A 14,264-nucleotide genomic window follows, 5' to 3' on the forward strand; every position below is an offset into this window, starting at 1 on the left:
TCAACTGTAATTTGAACATCCTAGTAATATGTATATTTTTTGCTACTTAATCAACTTCACTTTAAATATTGCATAGTTGATATGGTTGAGAATGAAACTAAAAAGTAAAAACTTATTCGACAAACCCGAACCGTAAACCAGTTTTTTATTTAACTTGAACGCAAAAATGAAAAAAATTTACATATTACATACTCTGAAATGATTTCCTAAACGACAACTTTTTAGTTTTCTTAAACTTAACATGTAATCATGAAATTTACACACATATCAAACATCAATTCTGTTTATTGTTTTTGGCACTAATATAACAACATTTTGTTAACTGAAACAGCCCTCCCTCTTTTATCACTTCCCCTGTTTCACTATCAATCAGGGATTTCAATCTTTTAAACAAAAAAAATAAAAAAGCTCACCATTCATAGAGCAATTTCCTTGATTATTTTCATCTAAACCCAGCTGCTGATTTGTTGATAAGGTATGGTTAATGTATTCAATTTTGTGTTTCTCAATTGTTAAATAATCTTTTTTAATTAATTCAATTTTTCTTGATATTGCTTAATTAGGGATTTTTTGTTTTGTTCTTGTTTTTCATATAATTTATTTAATCATATATGTTTGCATGATAATGGTTTATTAAGTGGAACAAGTTTGTATTTTTATCTTTATTTGTTAGGTATTGAGTGGCTAAATTATATCATTATGCTGTAGAAATTTAGAATTAAAATTAAAAGCTATAATTTATCAGATTAGTACTTGGTATATTGTTTGGACACACCACTTAGCATTTGGAGAAAATTTTTCTTAAAGAACCGGTAATGGTGGGTTAGTGGTAAAAGCTTGCAATAATTCAAAGCAGGTCTCGAGTTTAAACTATATGGGCTGGTAGATGATTTTTGCCGTTCCACGGGTTTGTTGGGTATTCGTGGAGTCGCGGGTATGTCTTCAGAGTTGGCTAAGGTGGGATATTCGATACATTACTCAAAAGTTTAGTACTTTAAAACATGAAATATGTTGGATATTAATAACCATAGCGATAAAGCATAGCATCTTTTTGGTGAAATGAAATTCGTGTTTTACGGCAGGTTAGGGATACTAGTCAATCTTTGGCTTTTGAACTGAATATGACAGTTTTCGTTTTCATTTGTTAATAGAATGCTGGAGTTATTGTTACACAGAGCTTAGGTGTTACTGGTTTCACACTGATGCGGACATCCTATTACCGCATAGATTATTGATCAAATTTCGGTATTAAGAAAAGTGGCACCAAATGGATGAATCTCGTAACCCATTTCTTCAATCTAATATTATCGAGTCTGCAAATAGTTATAGCTCAAGATTCAACCCTGATAAACGTGGGCGCCAGAACTTCATCGGACCTGGTTTTCCAGGGTTGAAGAAACGAGGGCATGCTCTTGGGAACCGTTCTTGGATAAAAATTGAGCAAAATGGGAGCTCAAAAGTGGTAGAGTTAGACAAGGCTACTGTAATGAGGCATTGCTCTTTACCTGCTAGAGATCTTCGTCTTTTGGATCCGCTTTTTATATATCCGTCTACAATATTAGGCCGTGAGAAGGCAATTGTGGTTAGTCTTGAGCAGATTAGATGTATAATTACAGCTGATGAGGTGTTTCTTATGAATTCATTGGACGGATCTGTAGTTCAGTACAAATCTGAATTGTGCAAGCGCCTTCAGCAAGAGAAATATCACTCGGGTAAATCTTATAAATCTAATTGGAATATATTTTAGGTTGCACTTCTAAGTTCTAATGTTATTTCCGTTAATAAAAGTATCTGTTAGTTCGGAGTTGTTTCGATGTTCGTATTTCTAATGTCTAGATAAACAATTTTTGCTTTTGAGGGACTGGTACTCTCATAGTCCGATTCACTGATTTTCATCACTCAGTTGCGTATTCAACTCTGAACATTTTTTTATTCATGTTTATGATCTATGGCAACCTCTCCCTATATTTAAACAAAAATGATAATGAATTACAACAGGTTGTGCTCATATTGACATATGTACTTTCTTCAAAAAACTTCTTTTAACCACTACATCATATTAATGTAAGTCAAATAATATTTTTTTTAACCGCTGATGTCTAAAGAAACAAAACAGTATAATTTGTACTTAAAGAATACTTTACTGAATAATGGCTTTGATGGTATAGTTTATGCTGCTTAGATGATTATGATGATGAACAATAAGTGGACATTATTGATGAAATGCAATAAAGTAAAAAATAACTCTGAACTTATATGTTGAGATGGAGAAATTCAATTGTATGATGAAAAATGTCAGCTAGTCGGGTCATTTATTCAATTTCATTGGTTACTATATTCCATATGCGTGCCTTTTTCTATTCGCCTCTAATTGGACCCACAAGCGTATTTTCATTTCTTTCCCATTTAACTGAGCCGACAAATTGATGATATTGTTAAACAAATTAGCATAATAAACTGTAGGAGTTATGCTGTGTATTTTTTCACCTTGCTGTTTTGTTTATATTCAGATGACCTGCCATTCGAGTTTAGGGCATTGGAACTAGCTTTGGAGTTTACATGTCTTACTCTTGATACTCAGGTAAACAGAAACTAAGCAGCTGATGGCTGTATTTTAGATGGCTATAAAGCAGAAAAACCGCCTACGTATATCATGGAATTGATTGGATGTGGTATAATGGCCGGGGCAGGTAGTGGGCTAGAGCAGATTGACTTGGGTTGATGTGAAACTATTTGCTCAAAATGTAATTAATTAAAAATTAGTGTGCTAGTGTGATTACAGGAGTTGTCCCATAATATTTTGTTGATACAATGATTCAGAACCTTTTTATGCATTAAAAACGCATTTTTGAGGGCTTTTGATCCATTAAACTATTTTGCATGTTTCTCCATTAGCTAAGTTTTAGTTTTACTCATTTGACCCCTTAGGGATAAATAAATTATTCAAATCAGCACATTAATGAGTAAATGCGTTAAGGTTACCACCTCTAAAGTATATGCATAAAAAGTGTGATTACCCGTTTATTACCCTTTCAGTTTTGTTCTGCAATTGTTGCTCACAAGGATGGTAAAGTATTTTGCCTTGCAATTTTCAATTTGTACAGTAAATGTGTATCCTCTTTAACTTCATAGGTGAAAGAGTTAGAAATGGAAATTCATCCTGTGCTTGATGAACTCGCAAAATCAATAAGTACACTCAATCTTGAGCGTGTTCGTAGATTCAAAGGCCACCTTTTAGCATTGACTCAAAGGGTGCAAAAGGTAAATCTCAATTGAATGAACTTCTTTATTTCAATATAATTGTGCTACAATTTATTTACAACCAGTAATTAGCTTTCGTTTACACTTTCAGGTCTGTGATGAAATAGAACAGCTAATGAACGATGATGGTGATATGGCTGAGATGTATTTAACTGAGAAGAAACAAAGGAATTCATGTAATGATCTATATGATCAAGTACAAGGAAGTAATCTTATCGGGCCTGGAGTGGGAATAGGATCAAAGTCTGCTCCTGTATCTCCTGTTGGGTCCTCAAGTGGTTCACAGAATTTGCAAAGGGCGTTTAGTAATGTAAGTGCACATAAGCATGGAAGTTTGTTGAGTTCATCGGTAACTGGTGAAACTGAAAACATTGATCAACTTGAGATGTTGCTGGAAGCGTATTTTGTTGGTATTGACAACACTTTAAACAAGTTGCTTTCGGTAAGACGTTTCTTCTTTAGATAATATCTCACCTTTCGATATATTTTTTTTAAAATCCATATGCTAGGCAAAACTCACGCCCTTCACTCCTGGTCATAGGTCCATTCATCTTTCTCTTTTATTTTACTTTTTTTGGATATTTGATGAGTAGTTGAAATACTTGGCTAAAACTAAGAGCTGATAAAGCTCTGTTGCAAGTTTCATTTAATACATGGAGCATTTTTATGCATTTTTTTTTCCTGGTAACCTTTTGTTCGATATACTTCCTCCTCTCCAATTGAACTAATACAAGCACACTAGACTTTTTATAAGACTTCTGTAACCCTTAAAGGATGACTCTTTGAAGCGATAAGATATCATTTTGCACTAGTAACACCGAGATGGAGATGCTATATACGCCTTCCTTTTCCTTAATCTGAAGATTACTCTATTTTATTGTCATTTTTTGAAGATCTATAAAACCGTATGCTATTTATTGAAACTTATGCATCACGTCCAAGAGTGCACCTTAGTGATTCATTGGCCGAAACCATAGAGAAAGATTCTAACTTAATCTATATCTGGCATTCTTGAAGGTTACTGTGACCTTTACAGTGACCATACATTGGCACTTGCTCAGATTTGCATTAACCTCATTAGATATATCTACTGCAGCTCAAGGAATATATTGATGACACTGAAGATCTGATCAACATTAAACTTGTAAGCAACTTGTTCCTTTCTATGATTTAACAAACTTGGATAAGAGGGGCACACGTTTCCTAAATGGACAATTTTCATTTTATTTATATTATTCTTTTGTTTAAGCATATCATTGTCTAGATCTATGGGTATCCTTATAAAAAGAATTTGCCCGGCGTTTCAAAATGAGTAATTTAAATCTGCATGAGTTATCTGTACAAGCTGCTCTTGACTGTTTCAGCATTTTGATTGCATGTTTACGTGTTTGTAACCAGGGAAATGTTCAGAATAAGCTGATTAAGTTTGAGCTGCTCTTGACCGCTGCTACTTTTTTGGCTACTGTATTTGCTGTTGTGACAGCAGTATTTGGAATGAACTTTGAAGACGATGTTTTTGACGAGCCAAACAGATTCAATTGGGTCGTTTCTATTAGTGCAACATTATGTGGAGTCTTGTATATCTGTTTCTTGATTTATTTCAAACATAAGAAAGTTTTCCCTCTGTAGATTTTTTTTTTTTTTTCTGATAAAAAATACAATATAACATTATCATCATCCTTATCTGGAAAAAAGTCGCAGCTGATCTATATATTTCTTTCTCATTTTTTCATCTATTTATGTTGTACCTTTTCTGCATGCATCGTACTTCTGTGGTTGTATTTTATAATCTTTTATGCAGCTTAAGGGGTTGATGAAGAAGATTCAATCCTTGTGTGGTCAAAGTCCCAGAAAGAGCTTTCTTCTTGTGGTTCTGGAGAATGGGGCTTACTTTGGCTGTTATGATACTTGAGAACCGCCTCCAGCTCCTCAATACATCCTCTGAGTTCTGACTCGATCACTTCGTGAAGACGTAACCGTAGATCCAGTGATGAAACAGTGTAATTTGGAGTGAACACACCCTTCCCAGTGCTTTCACTTTTTTCCCTTTTGTCATCATGGTCTGATTCAGATTGGCCATCAAGTTGCCAGCTGAGTGAACCTATGTTTAAATCTCCCCTAGCCATGTCTGCTTCAAAGTCTGAATCTATCTGCAATAAAATCAAATCATATGTAAGTTGTGTTACAAAATCTGTACACTATGTGCTATTAGGTGGCAAAAGGGACAAGATAGGGTGAGATGGTGAGTTGGGTAACAGTTCAAAATGAGATCAGGCTAAAATATGTAATTTAGGTATGGGTTAAAACATACCAGTTCAGGTTGAGTTGAAACAATTTTATGTCAAGTTATATGCAAAATTTATAAATTTTTAGTGTGTCTACGCACATAAATATATCATTAATCTATACGAGTAATATGCTTTTTGGGTATGGGTCATGTTGGGTTGACCGATAACCTGACATGACCCACTTGGAAAGTTGGAAGTATATGGATTGAATTGCCGGTAGCGTACCTCTACTATATTAGACAATCTTTGCAGGTTGCTATCCTTGATATTCTCTTCCAACTTCTCAAGCTCAGCCTCAAGCTCTGCCTCGATGTCACTCGTTAACTCATAGTTACCAGTGTTTGAGTTATCGATTGAAGTTCCATCTGCCTCGGTGCCATGCTCTTTTCTGGTAAACCCGTCTTTTATTTCTAGTTTCTTGTGTAAATCTTGAACCATATTCTCAGCTTGTTCTAGCAACTCATTTAGATGCCCGACTTCGCGTTGATTAGTCACAGTAGTTGACAATATGCCGATGGTAATCCCAAGGAACAAGGACACCATGTCGTTGTCTGTCAACCAATAACTGTTAACATATATAGCTTCAGAAGGGAAACCATGCTTTAGTTTAAAGTCTCTATTAGAAGTGGCAAAAATAGCAGGTTAGGTGTCAGAATGGGTCGAGTGAGATTGAGCTAAGACAGATGATTGCAAATTTATATTAAGGATTATGAAGAAAGTCTGATTGCAAAGTATATATTATTTCAAGAATAAGAAAGAAAATGATGAACTGATTTAGAGGGTTTTAAGCATTAAGGTTACTTTTTGAGTGACCCGCATCATTTTTGTTAATATTTCATTTTACCCGTATGACTAGTTAGCGATAGAAATAACAACTGAAGTTGCCACTTCTACTGTTTTAGAAATAAGCAAAGCAGTTGTAAACCTTTTGAATGAAGATTTCTTGTTTCAGAATTCTTGACATATTTTTGTTCTGGTCTTCTTCGAAGTCTTACTAATCCGGTTGGTTCATATAATTCTGATTCTGTAGATCCTCCATTTTCTTCCATAAACATGATCTTATGATCCTTCACATCATCAGCCTGTGTTGTCAACTTTTTTTGAAAATCAATGCTATTACTGGTTACCACTAAGGGTCTTAGGCTTGACCAGGCTTTTGTATTCGAGTTCTTGGTTCTGAATTCATGTAGATAATGGCCAGAAGTGTCACAGTACTCATATTTTTCAATGATTTCATCTGTGTTATCTTGAGGATTCATCCCCATTTTGATATGTCCATCCTCAGGTGAAGAAACATCTCCTTCCAACAAGCATCTTTTTGCTAACTTTGGCAATGGAGAAACAGAGTCAGGCAATATACCCAAAAGTTGGCATGTGTCTGGCTGCACTCGTGGTGATGACACAGGCGATAGCTGCAACGGGCTATTTTTCCCCCCTGAAAAGTTCTGCCAGTGTTTGGCCACATAACCAGCACCTGTAGCTGCTGCAACCACCCAGAACTCCATGACTTCCTGTTTCTGCAATACCAACACTGTCCAGTTTCTTCGCTGGTATATGATCTTTAACTTCTAACCTTTGAAGCCCTAGAAAACGTCCGACAAATACAGCCGTCTTGAGATTAAAGATATCAACTTTATGCCTGATAACTCACAGATTTGTTTATTTGAAGACACCCATTTGAAAAGAACGTGTGTGCTGCGAAACCCTTAAAAGGAATTGTAGAGATGATTTGATATGTAATAGAACCAGAGGTGTCAACAGTAATCTAAAATCTTGAAAAGAAACAAGAAATTGTAGACTATGCTAATGCTAATGAATAAGGACAGTTTGAAAGGTCTAGTTTAGTCATTTTCAACATTTATTTGCATTGTCACAAGCCACATGATTGTGGATTGGTACAAGGAGGTCCTCAATTAATCTTTTCCATTTTCCAGCCAAATTTTCTTTTAAATCTTTGAAACTGACATTAATATTTTTTTAATTATCCATATGTCAATATATCCTCTCAGATTATTTGGATACTAACAAGTGTGAAGTTTGAACTCGTAACCCTTAAAATATTGACCGAAAAGTTAATCATTGTTTTACACAAGATCATGTCAAATATCTCTTAAAATTTAGTAATACTAACATCAACATCATGACAACCAAGTATGACTTCTTTCAAATTTTATTATTTGTAGCCACTCCTATAATTACATTAAGATACACCTGACCCTGTATACTATTAACCATATACACGTGAAGCCCCTACACTTTACTCTTGCATAAATATATATTCGACCCATTAATACTTTCAGAAACATCTTCTCATCAGTAAAGTTTGGTTCTTGAAGACTCAAGCCATGGACTTAACCAGCCTTTTCGCTATTGGTAGAGACCCGGTTAAAGCAACCTGGATGGTTGAACCATAGTGATCTTCAAGATGCAAGGGTTGTACTCGAACAACTATCAATTGTACAGGCCAAGATGTCTCTATAATCCCGAGAAATAGTGAATGAATCATAAACTTGCCCGTCTCTACTCTTTTTGTACTCAAATAGAAGTGTAGAATGGTTAAACGCAGTAAGTTTTAGAAACCCGTAATCATAGTCTCTGAAGACACTCCAGGTGGTTTTAAATGGTGCAAATGGAGTGAGGTCTGCCCCTCCTCCCCCAGCAACCACATGTATTGTCCCATTTAAGCTGCCTTTGTAATGACTTTTCTCATCATTCATGCAAGTATTCTGAAACAATAGGTTTTAATAACGAGCAATAGGTTAGTTTTAAGAACGTAAAACTAGCTAGGATCAGAGGTATTATTAAATTATGCAAAGCTTTACAAAATCCAGAATATTTAGAAGACCAAGGGGAGTTTGTAAGACACCGAATTAGCCACCAAATAGTTCAATCACTGAATTTCGTCGTATAGGTTAACCATGTGTTTTTTGATCTAAAAGATCATAATAATGTCTTATAGTAGCTTTACTCATTCAGTCATTCAACAGTTAAATTCATTTTAATCCTATTAGTATTTAGACTATTAAATCTCACCAAATAGATTTGAAAATTTCCCTTTCTTCCCTATATTTTTAAGTATTTCAACCAAAATACGACTCTCACATACAACGATATGACTTATGCAGTAGAGGGGGCAATTTCCGTTGATTAACTTATGAATGGGTCACTTCACATTATGCTTTATCTCTAACAGGTCACCTTGGTAAATTTTAAAGAAGTTAGCTAAAAAGAAATCAAGTCAAAATTTGACTAATGTGTGTTCTTAATGAATGCAAACTCCTTGATCAATATAACTTACCATCATATTTACCACATTGGTTAATTACTTACGTATTAATTTAAAAGGTCCAGAAATTTTTGGACAAAATTACCAACCCATACCCCAAATAACCTGCTCGACCCATTACCCAACCTGCCTCTATTATCCGTCGTTAGCTAAAAGCCAAATGCGAAAGAAGCAGGACCAATGTCATCATAGTTAAACAAATACCTCGTAAACCGGACACGTTCTCTCATAATTGTGCGCATGACCATAAACGGCTATATCAACTTTATACTTTTGCCAAAGCTTTTGAAGGCTGTCCCTCCCCATCGGTTCTGCGAATGAACCTTCAACTGCATAAAACAAAGAGGAAGAATAGCCCAGTACACGATGTGCAATAAAGATTAACCATGGCTGCTTTTGTCGATCCACGGATGCCAAACAATGTTCAATGAATTTGTACTGTTCTGTTCCTTCTCTCCAGTCATGCTCTGTGTCAGCAATGCAGAATCTAAACATACCATAGTCAGTAGAATACCTGGAATAATATAATGGTCAAAGTCAAAGTCTTCAAAACATAACTAAGGGGATGTTTGGATGTGAAATGCAAAATAGCTCTCCAGTTTCAGTTGCAATATACTGAGAAGATTATTCGGTTAGTGATGGTAAACAACATACCAGAATTTCTCTCCATTTTCAGTTGGAGTGTAAAACATAGTTTGAGCCACAACACCGCATTCCCCTCCTGAATCATTGTTCTCATAAAAGGATCCTGAGTTGGGCCAGTCACGTTCATGATTACCGCTACAAAGCAATAATTAGTTACGGGTTATGCAAGAATCAAGATCAAAAGTATATAGATAAACCCTCAAGAGGTAAATATTGACTTTTGAGATTCACTGTTCAATTCTATAACCTTAAACCTTCAATGAACACAAACTGTTCAATTCTATAACCTTAATTGAATACAAGTTTAAACTACTATTTAGAAATGCATATAACTAAATTGACTCAAAATCCATCTGCAACTTTCAATTGTGGAGATAATAAGTTTTGACTGTAAAAGCATAGAACTAAATAAGAGTTTAAATATATGCTAACTTTAAACTACCTTTTCTATGAAAAATCCTTCAGAATTTGAGAAAACTTCAGTAACGACTCTAAATTTCTATAGAAATCCGGTAATGATAGCCCTAAAAACAAAATTTGTCAAAATCTACATGCATTTGAATATTAAAAGTTGTAAGTTTGACCTCGAAGCCAAATTCCACCTATGTGACAGCATTGAAAGGTAGGATTTAAGTTAGAAAGATCTGATACCTAGCAATCATATATGGTACAGTCGAGGCAATTGGTTCTATCTGAGAAGTAAACTGATCCCACTCTGAAAGATAACCATTTGCATAACAAATATCTCCAATGTGGAAGACTATATCAATGTTTTTCAAGTCCTTGATGAGTTGCTTTGTAGTGTTAAGGGACCCGCGTTGGAAGTTATTGTATTCGTTGGAGCCGTCATACTCATCCTGCCATCGTGTTCAAATTTATAGAAGGATCTCGTTATATTTGGAATGCAAAGCTTTGAATAAAAATCGATAGAGGTGGCAACTACAACCGATTAATTTAGAAACGGGTTAATACAACTTAGCTAAGAAAATGGATAAAATGGGTCAGAAGTGACTAAACTTGTATTCAAATGTTTAACAGTGTCCTAAATCATTATCACTACTTTATACTGCAGTTTGCTATTCATATTTAACAAATTAACTATCTACAAAATTATAACAAAGGGTGTAGCAAAAAGCATTGTTAAGTCATTTCATCCAGCCTGACCTGTTTAACTGACACATAAAATGCTGTTTTGACCTGAACCCTTTTAACGCATTACCAAACCCACCCATTTTGCCACCTACAAAAACCAAGGTCTGAACAATAAAATAAGAACCTTTCCCATATCCCCAAAAATGATAACACGTTGTAGAGAGTCTTGACCAGGATATGGAGATGATTTAAACTGGTACGTCTGGCTCCAAATGATAGTACCATTCAATAATTTGTGCCCTAGCTTGTATGTATACCTATATAAACATGAGCAATATATTTTTATTGTTAAAAGACATCTGAGATGTATAATCCAAAGGTGGAATTACGCATATGAATGAGATAATTCGTGTTATGTCTTATCTCTAATGGGTCAAACAGAAAAATAAGAAGTTAGCTTCAAAGGAAACTATTCACACAGATCAAATGGGTCGAAAGTTGTCCAAAGTGTATCCTTAAGTGTACTTAAGCTACTAAATTGTTTTATTAAAAATTATTGCTATAATTATATTGGAACAATACAGCTTTGTATTCATATTAAGTCACACAAATTATAGATCTTTTGGCACAAGTGTATGGTGTTAACCTGACCCATTTTGACCATTACAAAAAAACCATTTTGATGCGGTACTCAACCGGCTCATTTTGAAACCTCTAGCATAACTCCTTAACAGTTAATGTGGGTAATCAAGTGCCCAGTCTACATCTTTGCTAAAATAAGGTATAACTTACACTTGATTGGGCCATAAGTCTTTCAAGAAGCTAGTATGAATATAGCCAGGATCACGCCAACCCACAGTTCTTGCTGGTGCCCCTGCGAATGCATACAGATACACCGAGTATATAAAATTATGACACATGACAGGTTGCCACTTATAAGGATGAGAGTTCCATATGAAATTTATATTTCTAGAAAAATATGTATGACTGTCCATAATGTAATCTTTAAAATACAACAGATCGTGACTATATTATTAAATATTTGGAGACTTAATATGAATGTTTCTGAAAAAGAAAATTTTTTTCTCTTACACACCACACAAGCTACGGCGGTCAAAAGTCAAAGTTCCAGCAAAAGAATGCCTCTGGTCTTCACTTCTTTGACCCCATTCAACAAAAGGCACTGCTACATCAATTCCATATCCACTTGTCCAAGTTACAGTCATCTGATAATCACGTCAAAAATTTATTCTCCTCAATATGTCATTTAGCGCATAGTTACATGTAGAAGTAGCAATAAAGATCCATTCACTGATGAACTGATATATTTGGGATGTATATTATCACCAAGACGCCAACAGGCCAAAAGTTACGCAAAATGTACTTTATATGCATAAAAGTGGTAAAAGTAAAACCTCCTCAGTCCTCTCTCTTTATTTGAAAGAAATGGTAAAACCTCCTTAATCATTCTATTCAAAAAAAAAAAAAAGATTGCTATTGAAACAATTGAACTATTCTAAACATAATGGTTAAAGTAACTCTTCATAAAAAATCTTAAAAACTGCTGGACAAAAAGAGAGTTACGGTTCAGCTCAACCCAACCTGTTTTGCCCCTTGACCAAACCCACCCATACTGTCACTTCTAGACTTTACCAATTCAGGCTATGTATTTTATTCTGTAGTAAAAATATAAGTGTTCATGCATAAATTGACAATTAACGAGCATCAACTAACTCACTTCATCCCACATCTTTCCTTGAGCTAAACGTGGGTAACTTGGTGCATTGGGGTTCTCAAAAGCAACTGTATTTGAAACTGCCACCAGATTCGGCTGTCAACATATAGTCAGAACTTTGTAAATGCAAATGAGCTCTGAGATAAAAACCTTGAAAAGGTGAAGAAAAGATAAGAGAGTTTACTGAATTACCGTTGATAATCCGCCCGTGAACAATGCAATGGAGAAGTCAGATCTTTGGTTGATCAATTGAAGCTTTAACGATGCTTCTCCAGTAAGTTTGTAATCAGGATTGGAGTAATTTGCATATTGGTACTACAAATAAGTTGTTCACTGAGCCTTAAATATTGAGACCAACTTTTGAGTAAAAGGGGTGCTTGGATGTGCAAGTAAACTGATTATTTCAATTTTAAAAGTAAATCGATTTTGATGCTTTGGTAAACTAAATATCAATTAGATTTTGCCACCTCCATCTAAAACGCCCATCCAAATACCCCTTAAAACTTGGAGCCAGATATGATCCAAGTCACAGGTCCAAGAAAACAAACCTTAATAGGTGCAGAGCACAAATACGGCGGACTGTATCTTGAATTTTCAGGGAGGCATGTCAAATCACTAAGTACATGATTTCAAACAATGTTATCAAAACCTCTATGCTAAAATGTAAACTATTCACAAAAAAATGAACATTACAAGAACCTGAAAATGGAAGGGGAGAATACTCCAATCCAATCATCAATTGATGGGTTCAGATTGCTAATGTACACCGTCACCCATTCAAAATTTTGGTCCTGGAATGAAAAGCAGCGGCATAAGTTCATTTTATATCTATACATTTTTCTGTGACGGTGGCCCGTTGGTGGGGGGGCATGCAGCATAAAAGTTGGGGTCAGAAGATCAAATCCCACCCATATGTCCCTTTAACCATAGTATTATGTGATTTAGCACTGTTATGTTGGCCATGGGGCCGGGCGGTGAGAGACTAGTAATGGGTCGGTTATCCATTTATTATATCTATATATTCAAAAAGGTTAGTACTAATATTTCTAAACAAGATTCTAACATGGCACTCCAGACTCCACCCTCCCCCCAAAACCTGGAAAGAGTCAAAATTTTTGAGGCAATTTTCTCTATTCAACTTTTCGAAACAAGTATGATGAAAACCAAGATTGTAGTTTTTCGAGAGTTAAATTTTAAAACTCAACCATACCTTTGATTTTAGAATTGTAGGAGAAGCTTTCACATAAGCAGTATCACTTAAAGCAAATGTCACTTGATATATACCAATCTTTGCAAAAGCATGATCTCCATGTGATGTCACATCTTTTATAATTACAAGAACTGCAAACACTACTAGTAAACTGAACCCCACAACTTTAATCATCCCTCCCTGTACTTAAAACCAGAATCAAGAAAAATACTTGTTACCAGGTATCTATGGTTTTCATATATATAATAGCAACAAAACTAAAACAATAAGCTTTCTGCTGATGAGAACAAACATTAAACTTAAGCAAAAGAGTGAAAAGGGTAAAAGAAATAAAAATAAATAACATTACCATGATAGAAGCACATAAACCCTTGTGCATAATCTGGACTTTATTTGTATAGTGGGAGTTGATACAGTAGACTGGATCATTTTCAGTAATTTTTATAGAAAAGAATGATTGGGAATATACCTTGTCCTTTTCTGGTAGCAAGTTTGGCAAACTCTAACTACTTAATTTCACAAAGAGAGAAATATTTTCTTTTAAGGGGAAATCGAATATGCTGATGACCGGAGCGCATATACAATTAAATGATTGATCTATTATAAAAATATTTCCCTAATTTTCATGGTAAAAACATCAACCGCATGAAGCGATCCGTTGCATCCACCTTTCCCCTTACAAATACCCACATATATTATTGGAAAATGATCCGTATTGCAGACTTTATCTAAGCTTAGGTACTGCCA

At 34.9% G+C, this 14,264-nt stretch overlaps 3 protein-coding genes across 3 annotated transcripts; 1 reads left to right on the plus strand and 2 right to left on the minus strand.

The window, feature by feature from the left end:
* The first annotated feature begins 282 nt into the window (after window positions 1-282).
* On the plus strand, window positions 283-4,972 carry LOC122602744 (magnesium transporter MRS2-5). The gene is made up of 7 exons (XM_043775335.1): window positions 283-475; window positions 1,152-1,712; window positions 2,511-2,581; window positions 3,133-3,261; window positions 3,353-3,703; window positions 4,358-4,405; window positions 4,660-4,972. Exons 2-7 carry the CDS (start codon window positions 1,268-1,270, stop codon window positions 4,888-4,890), a joined length of 1,275 nt encoding a protein of 424 aa, XP_043631270.1. The 5' UTR covers window positions 283-475; window positions 1,152-1,267; the 3' UTR covers window positions 4,891-4,972.
* On the minus strand, window positions 4,869-7,340 carry LOC122602750. The gene is made up of 3 exons (XM_043775345.1): window positions 6,475-7,340; window positions 5,775-6,100; window positions 4,869-5,411 (listed from the first exon to the last, which is right to left on the minus strand). The coding sequence occupies exons 1-3, from the start codon at window positions 7,052-7,054 to the stop codon at window positions 5,064-5,066; spliced, it is 1,254 nt and encodes a 417-aa protein (XP_043631280.1). The 5' UTR covers window positions 7,055-7,340; the 3' UTR covers window positions 4,869-5,063.
* A 306-nt stretch (window positions 7,341-7,646) lies between these two features.
* Window positions 7,647-14,023, minus strand: LOC122582205 (probable inactive purple acid phosphatase 1). Its single transcript, XM_043754567.1, has 13 exons — window positions 13,867-14,023; window positions 13,518-13,697; window positions 13,007-13,098; window positions 12,856-12,922; window positions 12,500-12,622; window positions 12,311-12,403; window positions 11,669-11,798; window positions 11,365-11,446; window positions 10,757-10,889; window positions 10,132-10,337; window positions 9,490-9,615; window positions 9,040-9,349; window positions 7,647-8,275 (listed from the first exon to the last, which is right to left on the minus strand). The coding sequence occupies exons 1-13, from the start codon at window positions 13,894-13,896 to the stop codon at window positions 7,970-7,972; spliced, it is 1,878 nt and encodes a 625-aa protein (XP_043610502.1). The 5' UTR covers window positions 13,897-14,023; the 3' UTR covers window positions 7,647-7,969.
* Window positions 14,024-14,264: the final 241 nt, after the last annotated feature.

This window comes from Erigeron canadensis, chromosome 1 (genome assembly GCF_010389155.1).
Source record: "Erigeron canadensis isolate Cc75 chromosome 1, C_canadensis_v1, whole genome shotgun sequence".
NCBI classification, from domain to species: domain Eukaryota; kingdom Viridiplantae; phylum Streptophyta; class Magnoliopsida; order Asterales; family Asteraceae; genus Erigeron; species Erigeron canadensis.